This window comes from Anomaloglossus baeobatrachus, chromosome 4 (assembly GCF_048569485.1).
Source record: "Anomaloglossus baeobatrachus isolate aAnoBae1 chromosome 4, aAnoBae1.hap1, whole genome shotgun sequence".
NCBI lineage: Eukaryota > Metazoa > Chordata > Amphibia > Anura > Aromobatidae > Anomaloglossus > Anomaloglossus baeobatrachus.
Genome location: NC_134356.1, coordinates 430,134,592 through 430,155,028, shown reverse-complemented (window position 1 = coordinate 430,155,028; position 20,437 = coordinate 430,134,592). Strand labels below are relative to the sequence as shown.

General features: G+C 49.5%; 1 protein-coding gene across 2 annotated transcripts in view; it reads left to right on the top strand.

Moving 5' to 3' along the window:
• Positions 1–19,953, top strand: part of MAPK8IP2 (mitogen-activated protein kinase 8 interacting protein 2) — a 107,968-nt gene extending 88,015 nt beyond the window's left edge. For both annotated transcript variants that reach the window (XM_075345441.1, XM_075345442.1), the window contains exons 10-12: positions 10,111–10,181; positions 16,247–16,345; positions 18,202–19,953. In XM_075345441.1, the coding sequence (XP_075201556.1) occupies positions 10,111–10,181; positions 16,247–16,345; positions 18,202–18,274 (243 nt within the window). In that variant the 3' untranslated portion in view covers positions 18,275–19,953. The remainder of the gene's footprint in view (positions 1–10,110; positions 10,182–16,246; positions 16,346–18,201) is intronic.
• Positions 19,954–20,437: the final 484 nt, after the last annotated feature.

Below are 20,437 nucleotides of genomic sequence, written 5' to 3'. Positions count from 1 at the left end.
CTAACATAGCTTACCTGCGTCCCGCCGGCAATGAGGAAGGAAGGAGATGGGCGGGATGTTACGTCCTGCTCATCTCCGCCCCTCCGCTTCTATTAGGCGGCCGCTGTGTGACGTCGCTGTGACACCGAACGTCCCTCCCCCTTCAGGAAGAGGATGTTCGCCGCCCACAGCGAGGTCATTCGAGAGGTAAGTCCGTGTGACAGGAGTGACTGACTTTGTGCGACACGGGCAACAAATTGCCCGTGACGCACAAACGATGGGGGCGGGTGCGATCGCTTGATAAATCGACGCGTGTAACGGTGCCTTTACAATCCATAGACTTTGCTTACAGGCAACTTTGAGTCACAGCGCCTCTGAAGAGGCGTTACCGTTGTGCAGGGTCACCAGGTCACGCTACTCTGTGTGAGACTCAGCGCCTTGGATGAGCTGTGACATCAGTATGTTACCGCTCATCAGCAGCGCAGTGTGACCTACTGTGACTCGGCGACCCTGAATAGCAGGAACGTTACTTACGACACCGCTATTTAGAGGCACTGGGTCTCATATAGCACAGTGTGGCCCTTGTCGTCCATGCTGATGCTAAAAAACAGACATGTCTCTGTATGAATGACATGGACACACATGTGGTTCACAGGGACTGTATGAAAACATGGAGGTGTGAAAATAAACACCTATTTCTCTGATGCCTCATTGGGGGACACAGGACCATGGGTTTTATGCTGCCTATCCATAGGAGGACACTAAGTAGATGCAAAAGCATAGCTCCTCCTCTGCAGTATACACCCCCTGGCCGGGCCAGGCAACCTCAGTTTTAGCTTAGTGTCTGTAGGAGGCACTTCCTTTCAAGGTTTGTTATTTTTTGAGGGCGACGGTTTCCTTTTGGGACCGATCTCCCACTACCATCAACGGGCGGGAACGTGGAGTGTCGCCTCCACGTACCCCCTCTTGCGACGCTGGATCCTGGGCTGGACGACGGGTTCCACAGACACCGATTTTCCAAAGCCCAGGGTAGAGGCCTGTGCCCCTATAGCCCAATTCCTCAGCCCCTCTTTGCAGGCTCTGAGTTGAATATGGCACCGATTCCTCAGCCCCTCTTTGCAGGCTCTGAGTTGAATATGGCACCGGTGTGACCGGACACAGCAAGCTGACTCTGCTATTTTCACTGCCTGGACGGAAGCAGTGTTTAAGGTGAGATCCCCCCTGACTGGTTTCCCAGACAAAGGGAGAAAAGACGCTGCAGGGAAGGCTCCCAGGACATTTACAGTATTTATTATCAGAAAGTCCCTTGCTGAGTGCAAGGAAGAAAACCCCAAGGATCCTGCACACACAGTGTTAACTTTTCTCTAGCTTGCTGGCTGGAGGAGGGGGGAAGTCACTCCTGTTTGCAGAAAGTCCTGCAAATAATTTCCTGGTGGCAGGAGGTTCCAGGGCTCAGGGACTCACGCTGTTTATTTGCTCTGTTTATTTGCTCTAGCAGAAAAGCCGGCTGATAACCACCAGTAACAAGCTGTGTGCTGACTGGAGGGAGAGGTAGGAAAACTATCAGAAGCTCCCCTCCCGCCGTTTTTTACTACCAACAGCAGGGGGGGGCACACTGACTTCATCTTCGCGCTCTTTTAGTGCTAAGCCATGATAAGCCCCCCCCCCCCAGGAAAGCGTGCGAAGATCTCCATAGAGCTTAATCCTTCCTGAGGACATCGGCTGATTCTGGTGAGGTGCTTGCTTCACTTGTAGCTCTGCTGAACATTGCTCCCCCTCCTGGCATACTCCTATTAGGAACATGCAGAATTCTAAGGGCACTAAGAGTGTTAAGGCCCACATAGTCTATTATTCAGCCTGCACTGCCTGCCACGCTGACCTACCACGTAAACACACCTTCTCTCTGTTACTCCTGTGTCTCTATAGCCCCCCGAGACCCCCCTGCCACCACCGCCGCCACCGTCAGCCCAGAGCCTAGGGATCCCAGCCCACCGGAATGGGCACAGTTTCTGTCCCAATCCATGGAAAAACTGTCACAGAACCTGGTGCTAGCTATGCAATGTCGTCCTCCACACCCTTCTGGGTCCCTGGACGGAACGCAGGCTGAGGATACCCCTATGGAGGATCCTTCTGAGGTAATCCGGGCACATGCTTCACCGGTTGCAGGGATCAGGAAAAGAGCACACGGCCGGGCGTCTCCAGCGGGCTCTCCCTCGGGAGCACACAGGGCAGGCTCTCCTACACGCGCCACGGCTTCTGAAGAGCTGGAGGAGGGAGAAAGCTGTTTATACCAAGAGGATTCCTTGGTTTCAGCCTCCCCAGATGATCAAACTGCAATAGACTCCCTTAAAGCAGCAATCAACCAAACTCTGCATGTGGAGGATCCCCCATTCACTACCACTGACCATGCGGTCTACTTTAAGAGGGCAAGGAAACCCCAAAAGGTTTTCGCTGATCACCCAGAGTTTCAGGATATCCTCACAAAGCAAAGGGAGAAGCCTGACAGGTGCTTCGGTAACCGAAAACTCATGGAGTCCCGGTACCCTTTTGCCTCACCTGCCCCTAAGGGCTGGGCCAATTCGCCCTCGGTCGACCCCCCCGGTCTCCCGCCTTACCACAAAGACGCTCCTGTCTTTACCCGATGGTTCCTCCATCAAGGACCCGACAGACAGACAGGTGGAGCACCTTGCCCGCTCTGCCTTTGAGGCTGCGGGTTCCTCCCTCTCGCCCTCCTTTGCCTCTGTGTGGTTCGCAAAGGCGATCTCGGTCTGGGCAGAATCCCTTAACACTTCGCTTGAGGAATCCCAGTTCACTCATACCTTCACAGAGGTAACAGCTCAAATTGCCGCTGCGGCGGAGTACCTCATGCAGGCCTCCATGGACGCTGCTACCTGCGCAGCGTTTGCCGCCTCAAATACCATAGCCATCCGTAGAGCTTGCTGTCTCTGACAATGGCGAGTGGACTCTGCCTCCAAGAAGTCTCTCACGGGCCTTCCCTTTTTTCCAGACCGATTGTTTGGCGAACGTCTGGACAAGCTCATTTCTGACGCCACGGGAGGAAAGAGTACCTCCTTCCCCCAGGTGAAGTCAAGGACGACCTTCACCAGACGTCCACAGTCCTCGTTCCGCTCCTTCTGAACTCATTGGTTGGTCGACATCCCGTGCTGTCCCCACCGCCAGCCGCGGACTACGCAGGGACCGACCTTCTCAGCTCTCCCCGAAACCCACTTCGTCATGGCAGCCTAGATCGAAACAGTCCAGGACTAGGGAGACTCGGCCACGACGTTTTCCCCCCTCATGACTCCTTTGGCGCCCCGGAAGACACACTCATTGTAGGAGGTCGACTGCGGCTCTTCTAACACATCTGGGCTGCCGCCTCAGACGACAAATGGGTGTGAGGCCTTGTGTCTTCCGGTTACCACATAGAATTTCGGACCCGACCCCCAAGTCGGTTCTAACAGCAGGAGTGATAATACCTGTCCCAGACGATGAGAAGTTCGGGGGTTTTTATTCCAACCTCTTTGTGGTCCACAAAAAGGATGGGTCAGTTCGACCCATCCTGGACCTCAAACACCTAAACAAACATGTGCACGTACGGAGATTCAGAATGGAGTCCCTAAGGTCCATTATTGCATCCATGGTCGAAGGGGAATTCCTCGCCTCCATAGACATCAAGGACGCGTACCTGCACATACCCATCGCCCCAGATCACCAAGAGTTTCTCCGCTTCGCAATTCAGGACTTCCACTTTCAATTCGTAGCTCTACCCTTCGGCCTTGCCACCGCACCAAGGGTCTTCACCAAAGTCATGGCGGCCGCCATGAGCGTCCTTCACGCCAGGGGAGTAGTCGTTCTCCCTTACTTGGACGACCTCCTCATCAAGGCCCCCTCCTTCCGCGACTGCTCAACCAGCGTACAGATCACTGTGGACACCCTATCCCGCTTAGGGTGGCTAGTGAATCTGGACAAATCATCCCCGATCCCATCACAATCCATCACCTTCCTGGGCATGTCCCTGGACACCCGTCGGGGCTTGATCCTTCTCCCTCAGAACAAGGCAATCGCTCTTCAACGAGCGGTACGCTGTCTTCTACGTCCTCCGTCTCGCTCCATTCGATTCAGCATGAAAGTGCTCGGCAGGATGGTGGCAGCTATGGAAGCAGTACCCTTTGCTCAACTGCACCTCCGCCCACTGCAGCTAGCCCTTCTAGCGGCCTGGGACAAGAGTCCCTTCTCCCTGGACAGACATCTTCACCTGACGCCTTCAGTCAGGTATGCACTCCGCTGGTGGCTTCGGTCATCATCCCTATCGAAGGGGAGATCTTTTCTCCCAGTGAAGTGGCTGGTCCTGACCATGGACGCCAGCCTCCTAGGCTGGGGAGCAGTGTACCGGCACCACACTGCTCAAGGACGTTGGATGCCCCAGGAGTCTTTCCTACCCATAAACATCCTGGAACTCCGCGCGATCTTCCTCGCGCTCAGAGCGTTCTGCCCTCTGCTAGCGGGTCGTCAGATTCGAGTCCAATCGGACAATGCAACAGCTGTAGCCTATATCAATCGGCAGGGGGGCACCCGCAGCAAAGCGCCTTATCTCGAGGCCCACAAGATAGTCAGCTGGGCCGAATCGTCGGGATCAGTGATATCAGCGGTACACATACCGGGGGTAGAGAACTGGGCAGCAGACTTTCTAAGTCGCCAAGGCCTGGCCGCCGGAGAATGGTCTCTCCACCCAGATGTGTTTCTACACATCTGTACTCGCTGGGGCACACCAGACGTGGACCTAATGGCCTCAAGGTTGAATGCAAAGGTACCCGCGTTCATAGCCAGGTCACGCGACCCGCAGTCCATCGGCGCGGATGCTCTAGTCTGCTCCTGGCACCACTTCCGCCTGCCTTACATATTTCCACCTCAACCCCTGCTGCCGCGGGTAATCAGGAAGATCAAGGCAGAGGGAGTCCCGGTGATACTGATAGCACCGGACTGGCCCAGGCGCGCCTGGTACGCCGAATTAGTACAAATGCTCACAGACTCACCGTGGCACCTTCCAGAGATCCCAGACTTGCTGACCCAAGGGCCCATTTCCCATCAGAACTCCAGAGCCCTGAAGCTGATGGCATGGCCATTGAGACCTGGGTATTGACAAGAGAGGGATTCTCCCCCGCGGTTATTTCCACCATGATCAGCGCCCGAAAGCCTGCTTCATCCCGCATTTACCACCATACGTGGAAAATCTTCCTTTCATGGTGCAGGGAAACTAACGTCCAGCCTATGCCTCTGGCCATCCCCAGAATTCTAGACTTTCTACAGTCTGGCTTGCAAGCGGGGTTGGCTCTCAGTTCCCTTAAAGGGCAGGTCTCAGCGCTCTCAATCTTCTACCAATGCCGCCTGGCTCAAAAAACACAAGTCAAGACCTTCCTCCAGGGCGTTTCCCATCTAGTTCCCCCGTACAAACGGCCGCTGAAACCATGGGACCTCAAGCTCATTCTGGACGGTCTCCAGAGGTCTCCCTTTGAACCCCTCAAGGAACCCTCCCTTGCTCTTCTGTCCTAGAAGGTAACATTCCTGGTGGCAATTATGTCCATCAGACAGGTTTCGGAGCTAGCAGCACTCTCTTGCCGCGAGCCTTTTCTGATCTTTCACCAGGACAAGGTGGTTCTGCGCCCCCTTCCGGATTTCCTTCCAAAGGTTCTTACCCCGTTTCATTTGAACGAGGACATTGTTCTGCCTTCCTTTTGTCCACACCCGGTTCATAGGGTGGAAAGGTCTCTGCATTCGTTAGACCTCGTTAGAGCTCTCAGATATTACATATCCAGGACAGCCCCCTTTAGGAAAACGGACTCTTTGTTCGTCATTCCTGAGGGGCCTAAGAAGGGACAGGCAGCTTCAAAGGCGACTCTGGCTCGCTGGATTCGCTCTGCGATCCAGGAAGTCTACCGCTTGCAACTCAAGCCCATTCCTAGTGGGCTGCGGGCTCATTCCACGCGAGCAGTTGGCGCTTCGTGGGCCATTCGGCATCAGGCTTCAGTGGAACAGGTGTGTAAGGCTGCGACCTGGTCTACCCTACATACGTTTTCAAAGCATTACAGAGTCCATACCCAGGTTTCAACTGAGGCAAATCTGGGTAGGAAAATTCTGCAAACGGCAGTAGAGCACCTCTCACAGTAGGCGCTCCAGGCTGTCTGGGACTGGTTCCTAGTCCTTGGGTCCTAGTCCTTGGGTCCTTTTGTTTTTCCCACCCATGGACTGCTTTAGGACGTCCCATGGTCCTGTGTCCCCCAATGAGGCGTCAGAGAAAAATGGATTTTTGTATACTCACCGTAAAATCGTTTTCTCTTAGCCATCATTGGGGGACACAGCACCCACCCTGTTGCCCTGTTGGGCCTTGGTTCTCTCAGTACCATATTTGGTTATGACTCTTCTTTTCTCATGTTCCTCTGTTGAGAAGTTTTTACTGTTTTTTTTCTCCTACTGCTTGTGTACTAACACTGAGGTTGCCTGACCCGGCAGGGGGTGTATACTGCAGGGGAGGAGCTTTGCTTTTGCATCTACTTAGTGTCCTCCTATGGATAGGCAGCATAACACTCATGGCCCTGTGTCCCCCAATGATGGCTAAGAGAAAACGATTTTACGGTGAGTACACAAAAATCCGTTTTTTAATGAGTATGCATGTGAATGAGTTTACAGTACGTGTGAAAACGGACAGCACACGTACTGGAAACACGGATGTGTGAAAGGGGCCTAAGGAATAGCAGTATATGCATTGGTAGCTTTTTTCCTGTGAACACCTTCTACCTCTCCCCATACATTGTAATTCATTAGCAGACACAGACAGAAGAGGCTTCCTGTGCAAGAACGAGATATGGGCCCTTTGCTCTCCAATAGCTCATCGTAATGCACAATTCTACATGCTTTGGAGGTGGTTGTGGGCCCCCTAACCTCTTGGGCCCCGGTACATCTGCACAGGTTGCACCAATGATATGTTCCCCCCGATGTAATTTCCTGCTCAGTACTGCACACTAAGGGTACCTTCACACTTTAGCGATGCAGCAGCGATCCGACCAGCGATCTGACCTGGTCAGGATCGCTGCTGCATCGCTACATGGTCGCTGGTGAGCTGTCAAACAGGCAGATCTCACCAGCGACCAGTGACCAGCCCCCAGCCAGCAGCGACGTGCAAGCGATGCTGCGCTTGCACGGAGCCGACATCTGGAAGCTGCGGACACTGGTAACTAAGGTAAACATCGGGTATGGTTACCCGATGTTTACCTTAGTTACCAGCTCACACCGCGTGTGCAGGGAGCAGGAGCCGGCACTGGCAGCGTGAGAGCTGCGGAGGCTGGTAACGAAGGTAAATATCGGGTAACCACCTTGGTTACCCGATGTTTACCTTGGTTACAGCTTACCGCAGGCTGTCAGACGTCGGCTCATGCTCCCTTCACATTCAGGATTGTTGCTCTCTCGCTGTCACACACAGCGATGTGTGCTTATCAGCGGGAGAGCAACAATAAAAAAACGAACCAGGGCTGTGTGTAACGAGCAGCGATCTCACAGCAGGGGCCAGATCGCTGCTCAGTGTCACACACAGCGAGATCGCTAATGAGGTCACAAAAAACGTGACTCAGCAGCGATCTCAGTAGCGATCTCGCTGTGTTTGAAGTACCCCTTAGAGGCTGAGATCTAACTTTATTATCACAAGTTCAGTTTCTTCTTTCAATTTACAATGAAAACTTTCTCTGGCAGTGGCATATGCAGAGCATGGGGGTGGGGCTCATCAGCATTTCCAATGGATTGCCCAGACAGCCATGGGTCTACTAAAGCAAGCATTGTTGACCTTAGGGAGATCAACATATCCACTGCGGAGACACCATCACGTGTTTCTCAACGCAGTGATTCTAGAGCAAAGCCCCCTGGGAAGTATGCAAATGAGAAAGCCGCGGAGACACCATCACATGTTTCTCAACGCTGGCAGGAAACTAGCCAGGTCTTTCACCGGGAAGGAACAACCACGGGAAGGGCAGTCTCCAGTCAAGGAGACCACCTATACCAAACATGGTATCCATCCACAGACAGCCGTTTCGGGGTATTTGCCCCTCATCAGTGTGGAGTAGGAATCTGGCTAGTGGGGGCAATGCCTAGTACTTTTACTAGGTATAGGTGGTCTCCTTGACTGGAGACTGCCCTTCCCGTGGTTGTTCCTTCCCGGTGAAAGACCTGGCTAGTTTCCTGCCAGCGTTGAGAAACATGTGATGGTGTCTCCGCGGCTTTCTCATTTGCATACTTCCCAGGGGGCTTTGCTCTAGAATCACTGCGTTGAGAAACACGTGATGGTGTCTCCGCAGTGGATATGTTGATCTCCCTAAGGTCAACAATGCTTGCTTAAGTAGTCTTTTACTAGGCATTGCCCCCACTAGCCAGATTCCTACTCCACACTGATGAGGGGCAAATACCCCGAAACGGCTGTCTGTGGATGGATACCATGTTTGGTATAGGTGGTCTCCTTGACTGGAGACTGCCCTTCCCGTGGTTGTTCCTTCCCGGTGAAAGACCTGGCTAGTTTCCTGCCAGTGTTGAGAAACATGTGATGGTGTCTCCTCGGCTTTCTCATTTGCATACTTCCCAGGGGGCTTTGCTCTAGAATCACTGCGTTGAGAAACACGTGATGGTGTCTCCGCAATGGATATGTTGATCTCCCTAAGGTCAACAATGCTTTCTTAAGTAGTCTTTTACTAGGCATTGCCCCCACTAGCCAGATTCCTACTCCACACTGATGAGGGGCAAATACCCCGAAACGGCTGTCTGTGGATGGATACCATGTTTGGTATAGGTGGTCTCCTTGACTGGAGACTGCCCTTCCCGTGGTTGTTCCTTCCCGGTGAAAGACCTGGCTAGTTTCCTGCCAGCGTTGAGAAACATGTGATGGTGTCTCTGCGGCTTTCTCATTTTCATGGGTCTACTAAAGACCCCTGTGGCTGTAATGACAGCCCTCCTGTGAACACTAATTTCTGGCTGGCGTTTATAGGATACTGTGATTTGTGCTCTATACAGCAATACATCGGTAAAGAGAAAAAAAATTAAATGCCAGAATTGCAGGATATTTTTGTTGCCACAATTCCTAAAAAAAATGCACTAAGAGGTTATCTAAATCTAGCATCAGTAAAAACATCATGTCGCCTTAAAAAAAACAAGCCCTCCCACAGGTCCACAAGACCGGAGAATGAACTATACGGGTCTTGGAAAAGAACGACACAAGGAAACTTTTTTATTTTTTTTACGAATTTCAGATTTTTTTTCAACATTTAAATAAAAAAATACTATGCAAGTTTGGTACGGTATCTACATAATCGTACTGATCTGGAAAATCATATTTCCAGACCATTTTTACTGGACAATTTACTCTAGAAAAATGAAACCCCAAAAAAACAAATATGGAATTGCTATTTTTATTTTGCCTTTTTTTCACACTTGAATTTTTTTGCCCATTTTCCAGTACAGTATATTGTAATATGAATAGTGTGCTTCAATAGTTAAACTTGTTCTGCAAAAAACAAGCCCTCATATGGCTATATGGGTGGAAATATAAAAAAGTTATAGCTCTTGGAAGAAGGAGAGGAAATAACGGATGCTCACAAACGAAAAATTGCCTGGTCCTTAAGAGGTTAAATGATATGAACACTTTTGTGGGGATTTTTTTTTTACTTTAATGCTTATATGGTATTTTGGGCTTCTATTATCTGTATGGCTCTGTCTATTGAGCTATCAGAAAACCCATCAGTCCACTTGGTCTTTCGGGGAGATTGTAACTCTTATCTATCTTTTTCTTTTTCATGTGGTCATGTCTTTTTTCAAGTTTCTGTATATTTGTGCACATTGTCAGAGACAAACGTTCAGGAGGTATGCGTCTGACAGGGTGCACAATCTGGACAGATGTCTAAGCATCCATCTACCATAGGAACCCATTGTAAAGATACATATACCGCATGTTATTCTTTTCTTTGCAGTGGCCCTTTGTATACGAAAGCACAGTCTTCTGCACTGACCAACACAGTAACCAAAGTAATTGTTGTACATGCGTATAGATAAGATCCTATTCACACCGTAGTTTTCATTGCCTTTTTCTTAACTGTTTTGCAGGATGAACGTTGCAGTCACTTTTTCCAAATGAAAAATATTTCCTTCTGTGGTTGTCATCCACGCAACAGCTGGTAAGAATTAGCCTATTCCTGACCTGTGTAAAAAATTTCTAAATGGACATCAGAGCTTACAGTCTCCTCGACGTAAGTTCTTATGCTGCATTAAAGACATTTATACACAATTTATTATCATGGCCATTATATAAACATTTGCCTTTTACATTGTCACGCTCTGCTTGTGGGGGGTACAGAGGCAAGTTGTAGATGCAGCTCCAAAATGCAGTTAGCAAAAACCCACAAGAGGTCGATAGTGCACACGAAAGAATAGCCAGCAAACCAAAGTTTAATACCAAGATGTCTCGTCAGTACCGAGGAGAAAGCAGGCTGTTACAGTACCGAGGAGAAAGCAGGCTGTTAACAGTTGGAAGCAAGGAGTCGAAAGCCAGGAAGTAACGTAGGAGGGCAAAACAAAAACGATGTTGGGGATCAAAGTACGTACAGAAGTGGTGGAGATGGAGACACAGGACAGGACCGGGGGTCAGACAGACAGGATTCAGGAGACAAAGGACGGAACCGGGGCGGGGTCAGAAGGATGGGAATGACAAGCGGTACAGGGAGGACACAGGTCAGGAAGAGGTATCTGGGAGACCGTGGATCAGAGTCAGACTCACAGGAACCAGTAGCACGCTGCAGGGCAGTAACTATTACTGGCAGCGTCCTGGAGATAGCACCAAGATATTATGGCCCGATCACTGGAACGAGGCACAATGGAAAAGCCCCTCCCATGATACCGAAAACCCCCGGGGAAAGAATGCATGCATCGGCTCAGCAGTGGCAGAACTTGAAACATGACATACATGCTATTTAAAAAAATTCAGTGAATATTTACTTACGTAGTACAGCACTTCAAATTCAATATGTATTGCAATGTATTGTTTTAACTAATGAGCTGAGTGCTAAGGAAGTGCATGGTCAATCACATCTTGCACTGCCAGTGCTGAGCTATCAAAAGAAACAACTTTCTGTCCTTCCTGAAAGTGCAAGAGACTGAACCTCTGTAGTAGTATGGCGGTACAGCTGAGAAAACTCCATCTTTAGGAGAATATGAAGCTATATTATCAGTTGCTAGAGGGGGAAAGAATCTGATTCTATTAAAAGTCCAAACTTAGCCGCACAGATTAGCAGCGGCATCAAGGTAGACAGGATCTATCAACTCAAATACGCATCCATAAACAAAATTGAAGTTGTCCACTCAGCTTAGAAGGTCCCAAGCATTTGCTATTTATCCCTGTACAGGGATGTAGCTTTTTCTGTATAGGCTCTTAGGTTGCATCCGCAGATTCTAAACCCTAAACTATAAAGTGTAACACAAAATACCAATGAACATAAAAGAAGTGCACACAGGCAGAGGATGTAATAGAGTGCTAAAGACATGTTCACACAGACATACAGGGAATAAGTGGATCCCCTCCAAATCCCAAATGAAATAGCATGGGAGAATGCTATGAAGGGAAACACAGGAACAAACCACAGGAAAAAACAAAAGTACCGTATTTTTCGGACTATAAGACGCACCGGACTATAAGACGCACCCTGGTTTTAGAGGAGGAAAATGGGAAAATAAAACTTTAAGCAAAAAATGTGGTCATGACACACTGTTATAGGGCGAGGATCTGCTGCTGACACTGTTATGGGGGTAATGTCCCCAAATTCTCTACTAAGGTACCCCATCCTGGTAATGATCCTCCTGCCTTGTATATGATCCTGCTGTAAACCCCCATCCATCCTGTTCACATACCCCCCCCCCCCCATCCAGCCTGTTCACATGCCCCCCCCATCCAGCCTGTTCACATGCCCCCCCCCATCCAGCCTGTTCACATGCCCCCCCCCATCCAGCCTGTTCACATGCCCCCCCCCATCCAGCCTGTTCACATGCCCCCCCCCATCCAGCCTGTTCACATGCCCCCCCCATCCAGCCTGTTCACATGCCCCCCCCCATCCAGCTTGTTCACATGCCCCCCCCCATCCAGCCTGTTCACATGCCCCCCCCCATCCAGCCTGTTCACATGCCCCCCCCCCATCCAGCCTGTTCACATGCCCCCCCCCATCCAGCCTGTTCACATGCCCCCCCCATCCAGCCTGTTCACATGCCCCCCCCCCATCCAGCCTGTTCACATGCCCCCCCCATCCAGCCTGTTCACATGCCCCCCCCCATCCAGCCTGTTCACATGCCCCCCCCCATCCAGCCTGTTCACATGCCCCCCCCATCCAGCCTGTTCACATGCCCCCCCCCCCATCCAGCCTGTTCACATGCCCCCCCCCCCATCCAGCCTGTTCACATGCCCCCCCCCATCCAGCCTGTTCACATGCCCCCCCCCATCCAGCCTGTTCACATGCCCCCCCCCATCCAGCCTGTTCACATGCCCCCCCCATCCAGCCTGTTCACATGCCCCCCCCCATCCAGCCTGTTCACATGCCCCCCCCCATCCAGCCTGTTCACATGCCCCCCCCCATCCAGCCTGTTCACATGCCCCCCCCCATCCAGCCTGTTCACATGCCCCCCCCCCATCCAGCCTGTTCACATACCCCCCCCCATCCAGCCTGTTCACATGCCCCCCCCATCCAGCCTGTTCACATGCCCCCCCCCCCATCCAGCCTGTTCACATGCCCCCCCCCCCATCCAGCCTGTTCACATGCCCCCCCCCCCATCCAGCCTGTTCACATGCCCCCCCCCCATCCAGCCTGTTCACATGCCCCCCCCCCCATCCAGCCTGTTCACATGCCCCCCCATCCAGCCTGTTCACATGCCCCCCCATCCAGCCTGTTCACATGCCCCCCCATCCAGCCTGTTCACATGCCCCCCCATCCAGCCTGTTCACATGCCCCCCCATCCAGCCTGTTCACATGCCCCCCCATCCAGCCTGTTCACATGCCCCCCCATCCAGCCTGTTCACATGCCCCCCCATCCAGCCTGTTCACATGCCCCCCCATCCAGCCTGTTCACATGCCCCCCTGTTACGAGGGGGACCCGGGGAAGCGTGCCAAGATGGGGAATGGACAGCTTCCGCCGGTCAAGGTCCACTGTGCGGTGTAAGGGACCGCTGTTATGGTGGGTGAAGAGTGAGCGGGTTGCTGCTAGCGATCGTCTGGAATGTCACAGACGATCTATGTACACCGGTCTGCCCTAACCCGTGTGGGTTGTATGGCAGGGATCACACGGCTCGGTGTACCTGTTGCACGGGGAAGCACAGAGGTGCCCACGCACGTGTGCCAGTGGAAGTCACGAGAATATGGCACGAGGGTAGCACAGAGGTGCCCACGCACGTGTGCTTTCAATAACCAGGTGAGTCCAGTGGAGACTCGAGGAGCTCACCTGGGACAGGAACACGGCCTGTAGTAGGAGCTACTGCCGGAGCAGCAAGGCAGTGACACGGCCTGCAAACCAGGTGCTGCCTAAGCAGCAAGGGCCAAGCCCACAGAGGAAGATAATGCCTGAGCAGTGGCGTGGCAGCACGCTGCCAGACATCCAAACATAGAAGGACGGTCACGCGCCGCCATGATGGCAGGAGGAGCTTTTAAGGAGGTGTAGCTCCAGCCAAGGGCGGGCGCGAGGCGGAGATGACGGACTTGACCCAATCAGGATCCACGACATCCCAGCCTGGCCAGTCAGGATTCACCACGTCACCAGCCTTGTCATCAAGCCGTGTGACGTCAGTGGGCGAATCAGGATCCACCAAGCATAGCACATGCTCACCCTCCTGCCTCTGGGAAATAGAGGCGGGATCCTCGGTCTCACAATGTGTAGAGATAACGGGAGTCTCACTGCTTCCCTGAGCAGCAAACCTCTGCACATTGCGCAACCTCACAGACCTTCGAGGCTGCTGAGCAGGAGGAGCTGCGGCAGGCAAGGAATGGGAGACCGCCTCATTTCTTACAACAGGAGTACCACTAGGTGTCACCCTTGTGCTGCCTCTCTGAGGAGGATTCTCCTGCACTCTGCGCAGTCTGGCAGACCTTCGGCGTTGCTGAGCAGGAGCACTCGTGGCAGGCAAGGAGACTGTCTCATTCCTTGCCACAGGAGAGCCACGAGGTGTAACACCCCCCCATCTAGCCTGTTCACATGCCCCCCCATCCAGCCTGTTCACATGCCCCCCCATCCAGCCTGTTCACATGCCCCCCCATCCAGCCTGTTCACATGCCCCCCCATCCTGCCTGCTCATATACCATCCTGGTATATGGCCTGTATCCTATAGCACAGAGAAAAAAATAAACGTTTATACTCACCTTTTCCTCACTCCCTGCAGCACCGATCATATCTTCCTCTCTGGCACGCTGATCTGTGTGTGTGGAGCCGTTCCCCTGCAGCACGCGATGTCTTCCTGTCTGTGCCGATCAGCTGACCAGCTCAGCACAGATCAGCTGACCGGCACAGATCAGCTGACCGGCACAGATCAGCTGACCGGCACAGACAGGAAGTCATCGCGTGCAGCAGGGGGGCGGCTCCACACACGGGGACGGGTGAGTGTACTGATTCACTGCACCCCGCGCTGATGATGACGCGCGGGGGGCAGTGAATACAGCCGCACATGATCACTCCAGGCTGTAATTGCCAGGGGTGATCATGCCGGCTCTTTACTATGCGCGCGTCCCCGCTCGTCCTCCAGCCCACCTGTCAGTGCCGGCTTCAGCGCTGAGAGATGGGCGGGAGGATGGGCGTGCATATGTAATGAGCGGGCCCACGTGGTCACGAGCAGGCGCTGCTGCTGCCTGCTCGTGCCCCCGATGACCCACAGCACCCTCATTCCCAGCCGCAGCCCTATAGTCAGACCATAAGACGCACCCCCAACTTTCCCCCAACATTTGGGGGAAAAAAAGTGCGTCTTATGGTCCGAAAAATACGGTAATAACTCAGCAAGATTATCCTGAACTGAGGATCTGAGACTCCACACATCCATCAACCTAGGAATATGGATGAGGATGAGCACTAAGGCATGTGCATGCCGAGTATAAATAGCCCTTCCCAAGATGTCTTAGGGCAAGCAAAACAAGGAACTGAACACACCTGTGTGGAAATAAAACAGAAAAGTAAGGCAAAGGAAAGACAAGAGATATAACAGCAGTTGGACTGTTAGAAAACATGGTGTTGTCCAATGGAGAGGGAACCGACCACACAAACAGAGATCACCGGACCAAGCCCCATAGTCGAGCCATGACAGTCCCCCCAATCCTCTTCTACAAGGGGCTACTGGTCCTTTAGATACCCCCATCCTCTGATGAAACTATTTTGTCAAGTGATCTCCATGAAAATCCTCTGCAATGACCCAGCAAGGGTTATCCTCAGGACCGTAACCCTTTCACTTGACCAGATACTGTAGACGATGCCTGACTCGCTTGACTCCTAGAATTTGTTCCACTTCATACTCTCGATCTTCCTCCAGGTCCACTTCAATAGTGTCTTGAGAACCAGGCTCCCTTCATAGCTCTTTAAAAGGGAAGAATGGAATGAGTTATTGATTTTCCAAGCTACAGTGAACTTAACCGTTACTGGACTCAAAATTTTAGTAATCCTGAATGGACCTACAAATTTGGTAGCAAGTTTCCTAGAAACCACTCTAAGCCATACATTTTTCGAGGACACCCACACAAACTCCTCCACTCTAAAGACAAAAGATTATCCTAAACTGAGTAGCTGGGACTCCATACATCCATCAACCTAGAAACATAGCCAGCACTGAGGCATGTGCATGGCGAATATAAACAGCCCGTCCCAAGATGTGATAGGGCAAACAAAACAAGGAAGTGAATATACCTGAGTGGTAATAAAAGGTAAGGCAAACATAAAACATGCTGTGGTCCAACAGAGAAGGAAACCGACTGCACAACTACAGGTCACCGGATTGAGCCCCGAAGTGATGCCATGACACTGATGCTGTGGCTGTCAGGATGTGCTGAACACTGTATACTTTCATCCACCTTCCATGTCTATCTTGGTATTGGATAGCATACAACCATTTATGCTTCCTTCACACAAGTTTTTCAGTACTTCTCTTTTTGAGAAGTAATTGTTTTACTTTATGCAAGTGAGTCCTTTTAACTTTATGTTTTTCTAACTTTGTATTTATCACTTGTTTCTATAGTTATTTTGGCTTCATTACGAAACACCCCGTTTTGAATCGATTTGCTTGCCATGTCTTCGTTTCCCAAGACTCAATGCGACGTGTGGCTGAGTGTGTGGGGTGAGTCTGATTTTATACAAGACGTGCTTTGGAGTTGGAAAATCAAATTTCCTAGTCAGTCTCCTCTGTTTCTTGAGACTTCTACGTCTTCATAAATAGCCAAATTAGCTATAGCAAATGTTATTCACAGATATTTTTAGATAAAGTATTAATACTAATGGTTAGTTAATTCTCAGTACTGAAATTATAATGACCTAGTAAACAAAATCCAATCTCTCAATCCCCTTTACAATTGAATCCAGCTTGTATATACGGTAGATGTTTAGGGCTTGTTGAACTTGATTCGTGCAATGTATGTAAACATGGCTGTATACAAGTGAGCGTGGGGAGGTCTAATCCTTATTATGCGGTATCTGTGCTATGCACTAATGGATACACATTCAGTTTTGGGTGCATATATGGCCACTATGCGCAGAAAGGATGGATGGTGTCTCTGACTCCTTCCAAGAATAAAGATTAATTTCATTGTACTGTGAACGTGTGATGGAAAGAAGGTCTGCTGTTTTTCAAAATCACCACACAGAACCCTTGAAGGGAATATCTTTCACAGTGGGACCACACACCACAATTATGACATTTTAAGTCCCATTCATCTTGGGATTTATGCCAGCATTTGGGATACATTCTTTCAACACTTTCAAGTGCCACAGAAGTTGGTAAAAAATGTGAAACTTTTAATGTTTTCACATCGGTTTCAGGTAGCTCTGTCAAAATGGATGGAGCTGGTGGGGCAGCAATGACGAGGCATGACAACACCTGCCCATCCAAAGATTTAAGGTGCTAGAAATGTTAATCCACCATTGATTAGAGTACCATTTCTGGCAATGAGCACAGAGATGCATTCCACTGATAAGATGTGCTTAATTCATTAAATTGCATGCACTCCTTAATGAATTAGGCAAGCCTTATGCTTGAACATCTATGATTAAGAATGGCATATGAAAAACCTGTCTTAATGAACCAGGTCCTTAATGTTCTTATAGCCGTAGTAGTGATGGGCAAGTGTGCTCGCCACTGCTCGTTACTCGATTCAGCATCTGAGTTTGAAAATGCTCAAGTTTCCCATTGACTTCCATTATACTCGATGCTTGATTGAGTAACGAGCAGTATTAACACACTCACCCATCACTAAGGCCTCTTTCACACGTCAGTGAAAAACACAGACGTTTTTCACTGACGTGTTAAAAACGCATATGTCCGTCCATGTGGCATGATTTCACGGCACACGTGTGTTATCCATGTGCTATCCGTGATCAGTGATAGCACATGGAGATCAGGTCCTCCAAACTCACTTGTCCTTGGTGCTGAATCTCCAGCTCTGCTGTGTCCAGCCGCATCGTCTCCCCGCTGCTGTTACTTCCGGGTCGCAAGTGTAGTGAATATTCATGAGCATAATTTGCTGGTTTGAAAGCAGCAGCCAGCAGCGGCCGGAGACAGCATTGCTGGAGAACATGAGAATAAAAATCAATTTATGTCAAAGATACATTTTTTTCTGGTACGTGTTACACGGATCACACCATAGTGTGGTCTGTGTGACATCAGTGATGCCAGAAAAAACAGACATGTCTCCGTGCAGAAACACAGACACTTGTGTACGCCGCACGGAAACAGTCAGTGAAAAATTACTGATGTGTGCACAGACCCATTGATTTTAATAGGTCTGTGTATGTCTGTTATTCTGATATGTATAAAAACTGCAGCGTACGTACCAGAATCACTGACATTTGACGGGGACCTAACTTAGGTGTGGGGTGTAAGACAGCTGGACTTAAGAGCCTTTATGTATAGTATAACATTGGTTAACCAGTGCAAAATCTGATGAGCTCATCTTGCTTTCTTCTTTTTTTTTTCTCTAGACGGGCTTTCCAGGAATTCTATCAGGAACACGTGGAATTCAGTTGTCCCACAGAAGACATTTACTTGGAGTAAATTGGGGGTTGTAGATATTAAAATGGGAAATAGTGGGGGGGGGGCCTTTGGGAATATAAATATATATACAAATTTATTGTCACCATCATTCAGCCAGGACACAAGAATCAGTGCGCCTGCATGAACCCTGCCATCCCCCACCACAAATCTTTAGTACGAGTAATATAATTTCTATTAAACGGATTATACATTAATCCTTTCCTACAAGCAGACAGCAGTTACCCTCCTTTATGGCCTTCTCTCTATCTCCTGAATTTAACCCCTTCCCTTCATCTGTCTTTAGCGCTCCTGTTTGTAGAGCATTTTGGAGTAACCCCCTTCCTTGCTTCTGACTGCAGAGCATGTTGGGTTAACGGTTATGCTGCAGAATATTTCACTTTATCACCTCATATGGTAGACTGCAGTGCACAACACATGCCAGTGATGCCAGTTAACCATGTTTCCTGCTGCACATTTTATCTTAAGGATCAGCTGATTTTCTGATCTTAGTATCTGCCTAGCACGTCCCTGTAGATGATCTCTCCTTTACCAGTGGCCCTCTCCGACTCTGGATATGAGCAGGCCTGTCCCTTTTATTCATATATGATCTGACAAGCCTGCAGTTCCAGTGTCAAATCCTCGTTCTGCATTTCAGTGATGTACAGTTTTTGCTACGGTTTGTCTACGACTGTAGTAGTCCTTTTGCTTCCAGTGAGCTGTAGTACTTCGTTCACTTATATTTTCTCATAGCAGTGACCTTGATACCACCATTGTCCATCTTACTTAGTACCAATTGGTAACTTTTTAATCTGGCAGGTTAAGACTGCTTACTCCAGCAACGCAAAATGGGAGGCAGTACATTGTAAGGCCTTCAATAAATTTATTGCTGAGACTTGTCTAAATCTGTACTTTCTATGTTGCTGGTAGGTATAATAAAGGTTATCCACTGAGATAATACAGTTGTGTATGATATTTTGTGTAAATGATGGTAGGGGTGAGGTTCTAGTTGACACATCCGCAATCATTATGAAGAACCATATATGATCTGCCCTTCATTTCACCATCACCCCTAGTGTCAGATGAGCAGCTCATTACTCCTTTACCTGTCCTAGTGTCTGCACATCATTCCTCCTCCTCCTAATATTCTGCTTTTCATGTTCATGCCAGACCTGCAGTAAAAGGAATCGATGGCATGAAGATACAAGTATAGCATGAAGTCTATGTAGACATTAGGTAGAGACTAAACCAACACTTTACATCATGAAGTCTCATTGGAGGATGAAAACAGCATAGTCAAGTCATATAAACATTGTCCATGAGGATAGGGTATTGTTATGGAAGTGCTTTTATGTGAAGCATTCATATGCATCTTGTGTGTTATAGAAGGAATTTTATTAGAAAAACATAGGAATGAACTAAGATGATCTGAAAGTCCACATGCAGTGCAGGTTTGTCAGATCCCTTTAAGAGAAGTTAGCAAATAGTGACCACCAGTGGTTGTGTCATGTTAAGAAATCACACTTGTGCTATTATTAGTCCGCTGGTCGTTGGGTATAAATCTTGAAAACCTGCTCTGTTCTATGATTAAAGAACTTCGGACTACAAAAAGGACACTTAAAGGGATAACAGCATTTATCTTTTTCATGTCAAAGCTCATATTTTTTCCTTTCAGCATTAAATAAAAAACGGAGTTGCGTCAATGCTGTTTCATTTGTGATCCTTACATAATAAAGTGTTTGGTGGCACAGAACTGTTACTTTTATAGAAGTGTGTGCTGGTGCAGTGAAACTGTAAACAGTCACATTCAGACACATGAACATATCACTCTGATGTTTAATCAAATAGCACTTGGTCCAATGTCACTCTATGGGACAGTGCCGATCAGCGATTTTTTTTCTCATACTTATTCAAGTCTATGGGGGTGTGTAAAATATCGGACTCTACTCAGATGACTTCCGTGAACTTACAAAATGGAGAAATTTTGTTCTGCATTTTCCTCCTGACAGTGTGCTATTATTCTTTCATTAACATAATCAATCTTTCTTTCTCTCTCTCTCTCTAAAGCCTCCGACACACATCCATGCCGCCGGTACGTGTTTGCCATTTTTTGCACGTACCGGCGGCATGGAGACACGTTCAGCAATGCTACCCTATTGTAGCAGGCACACACACATAAAACCATAC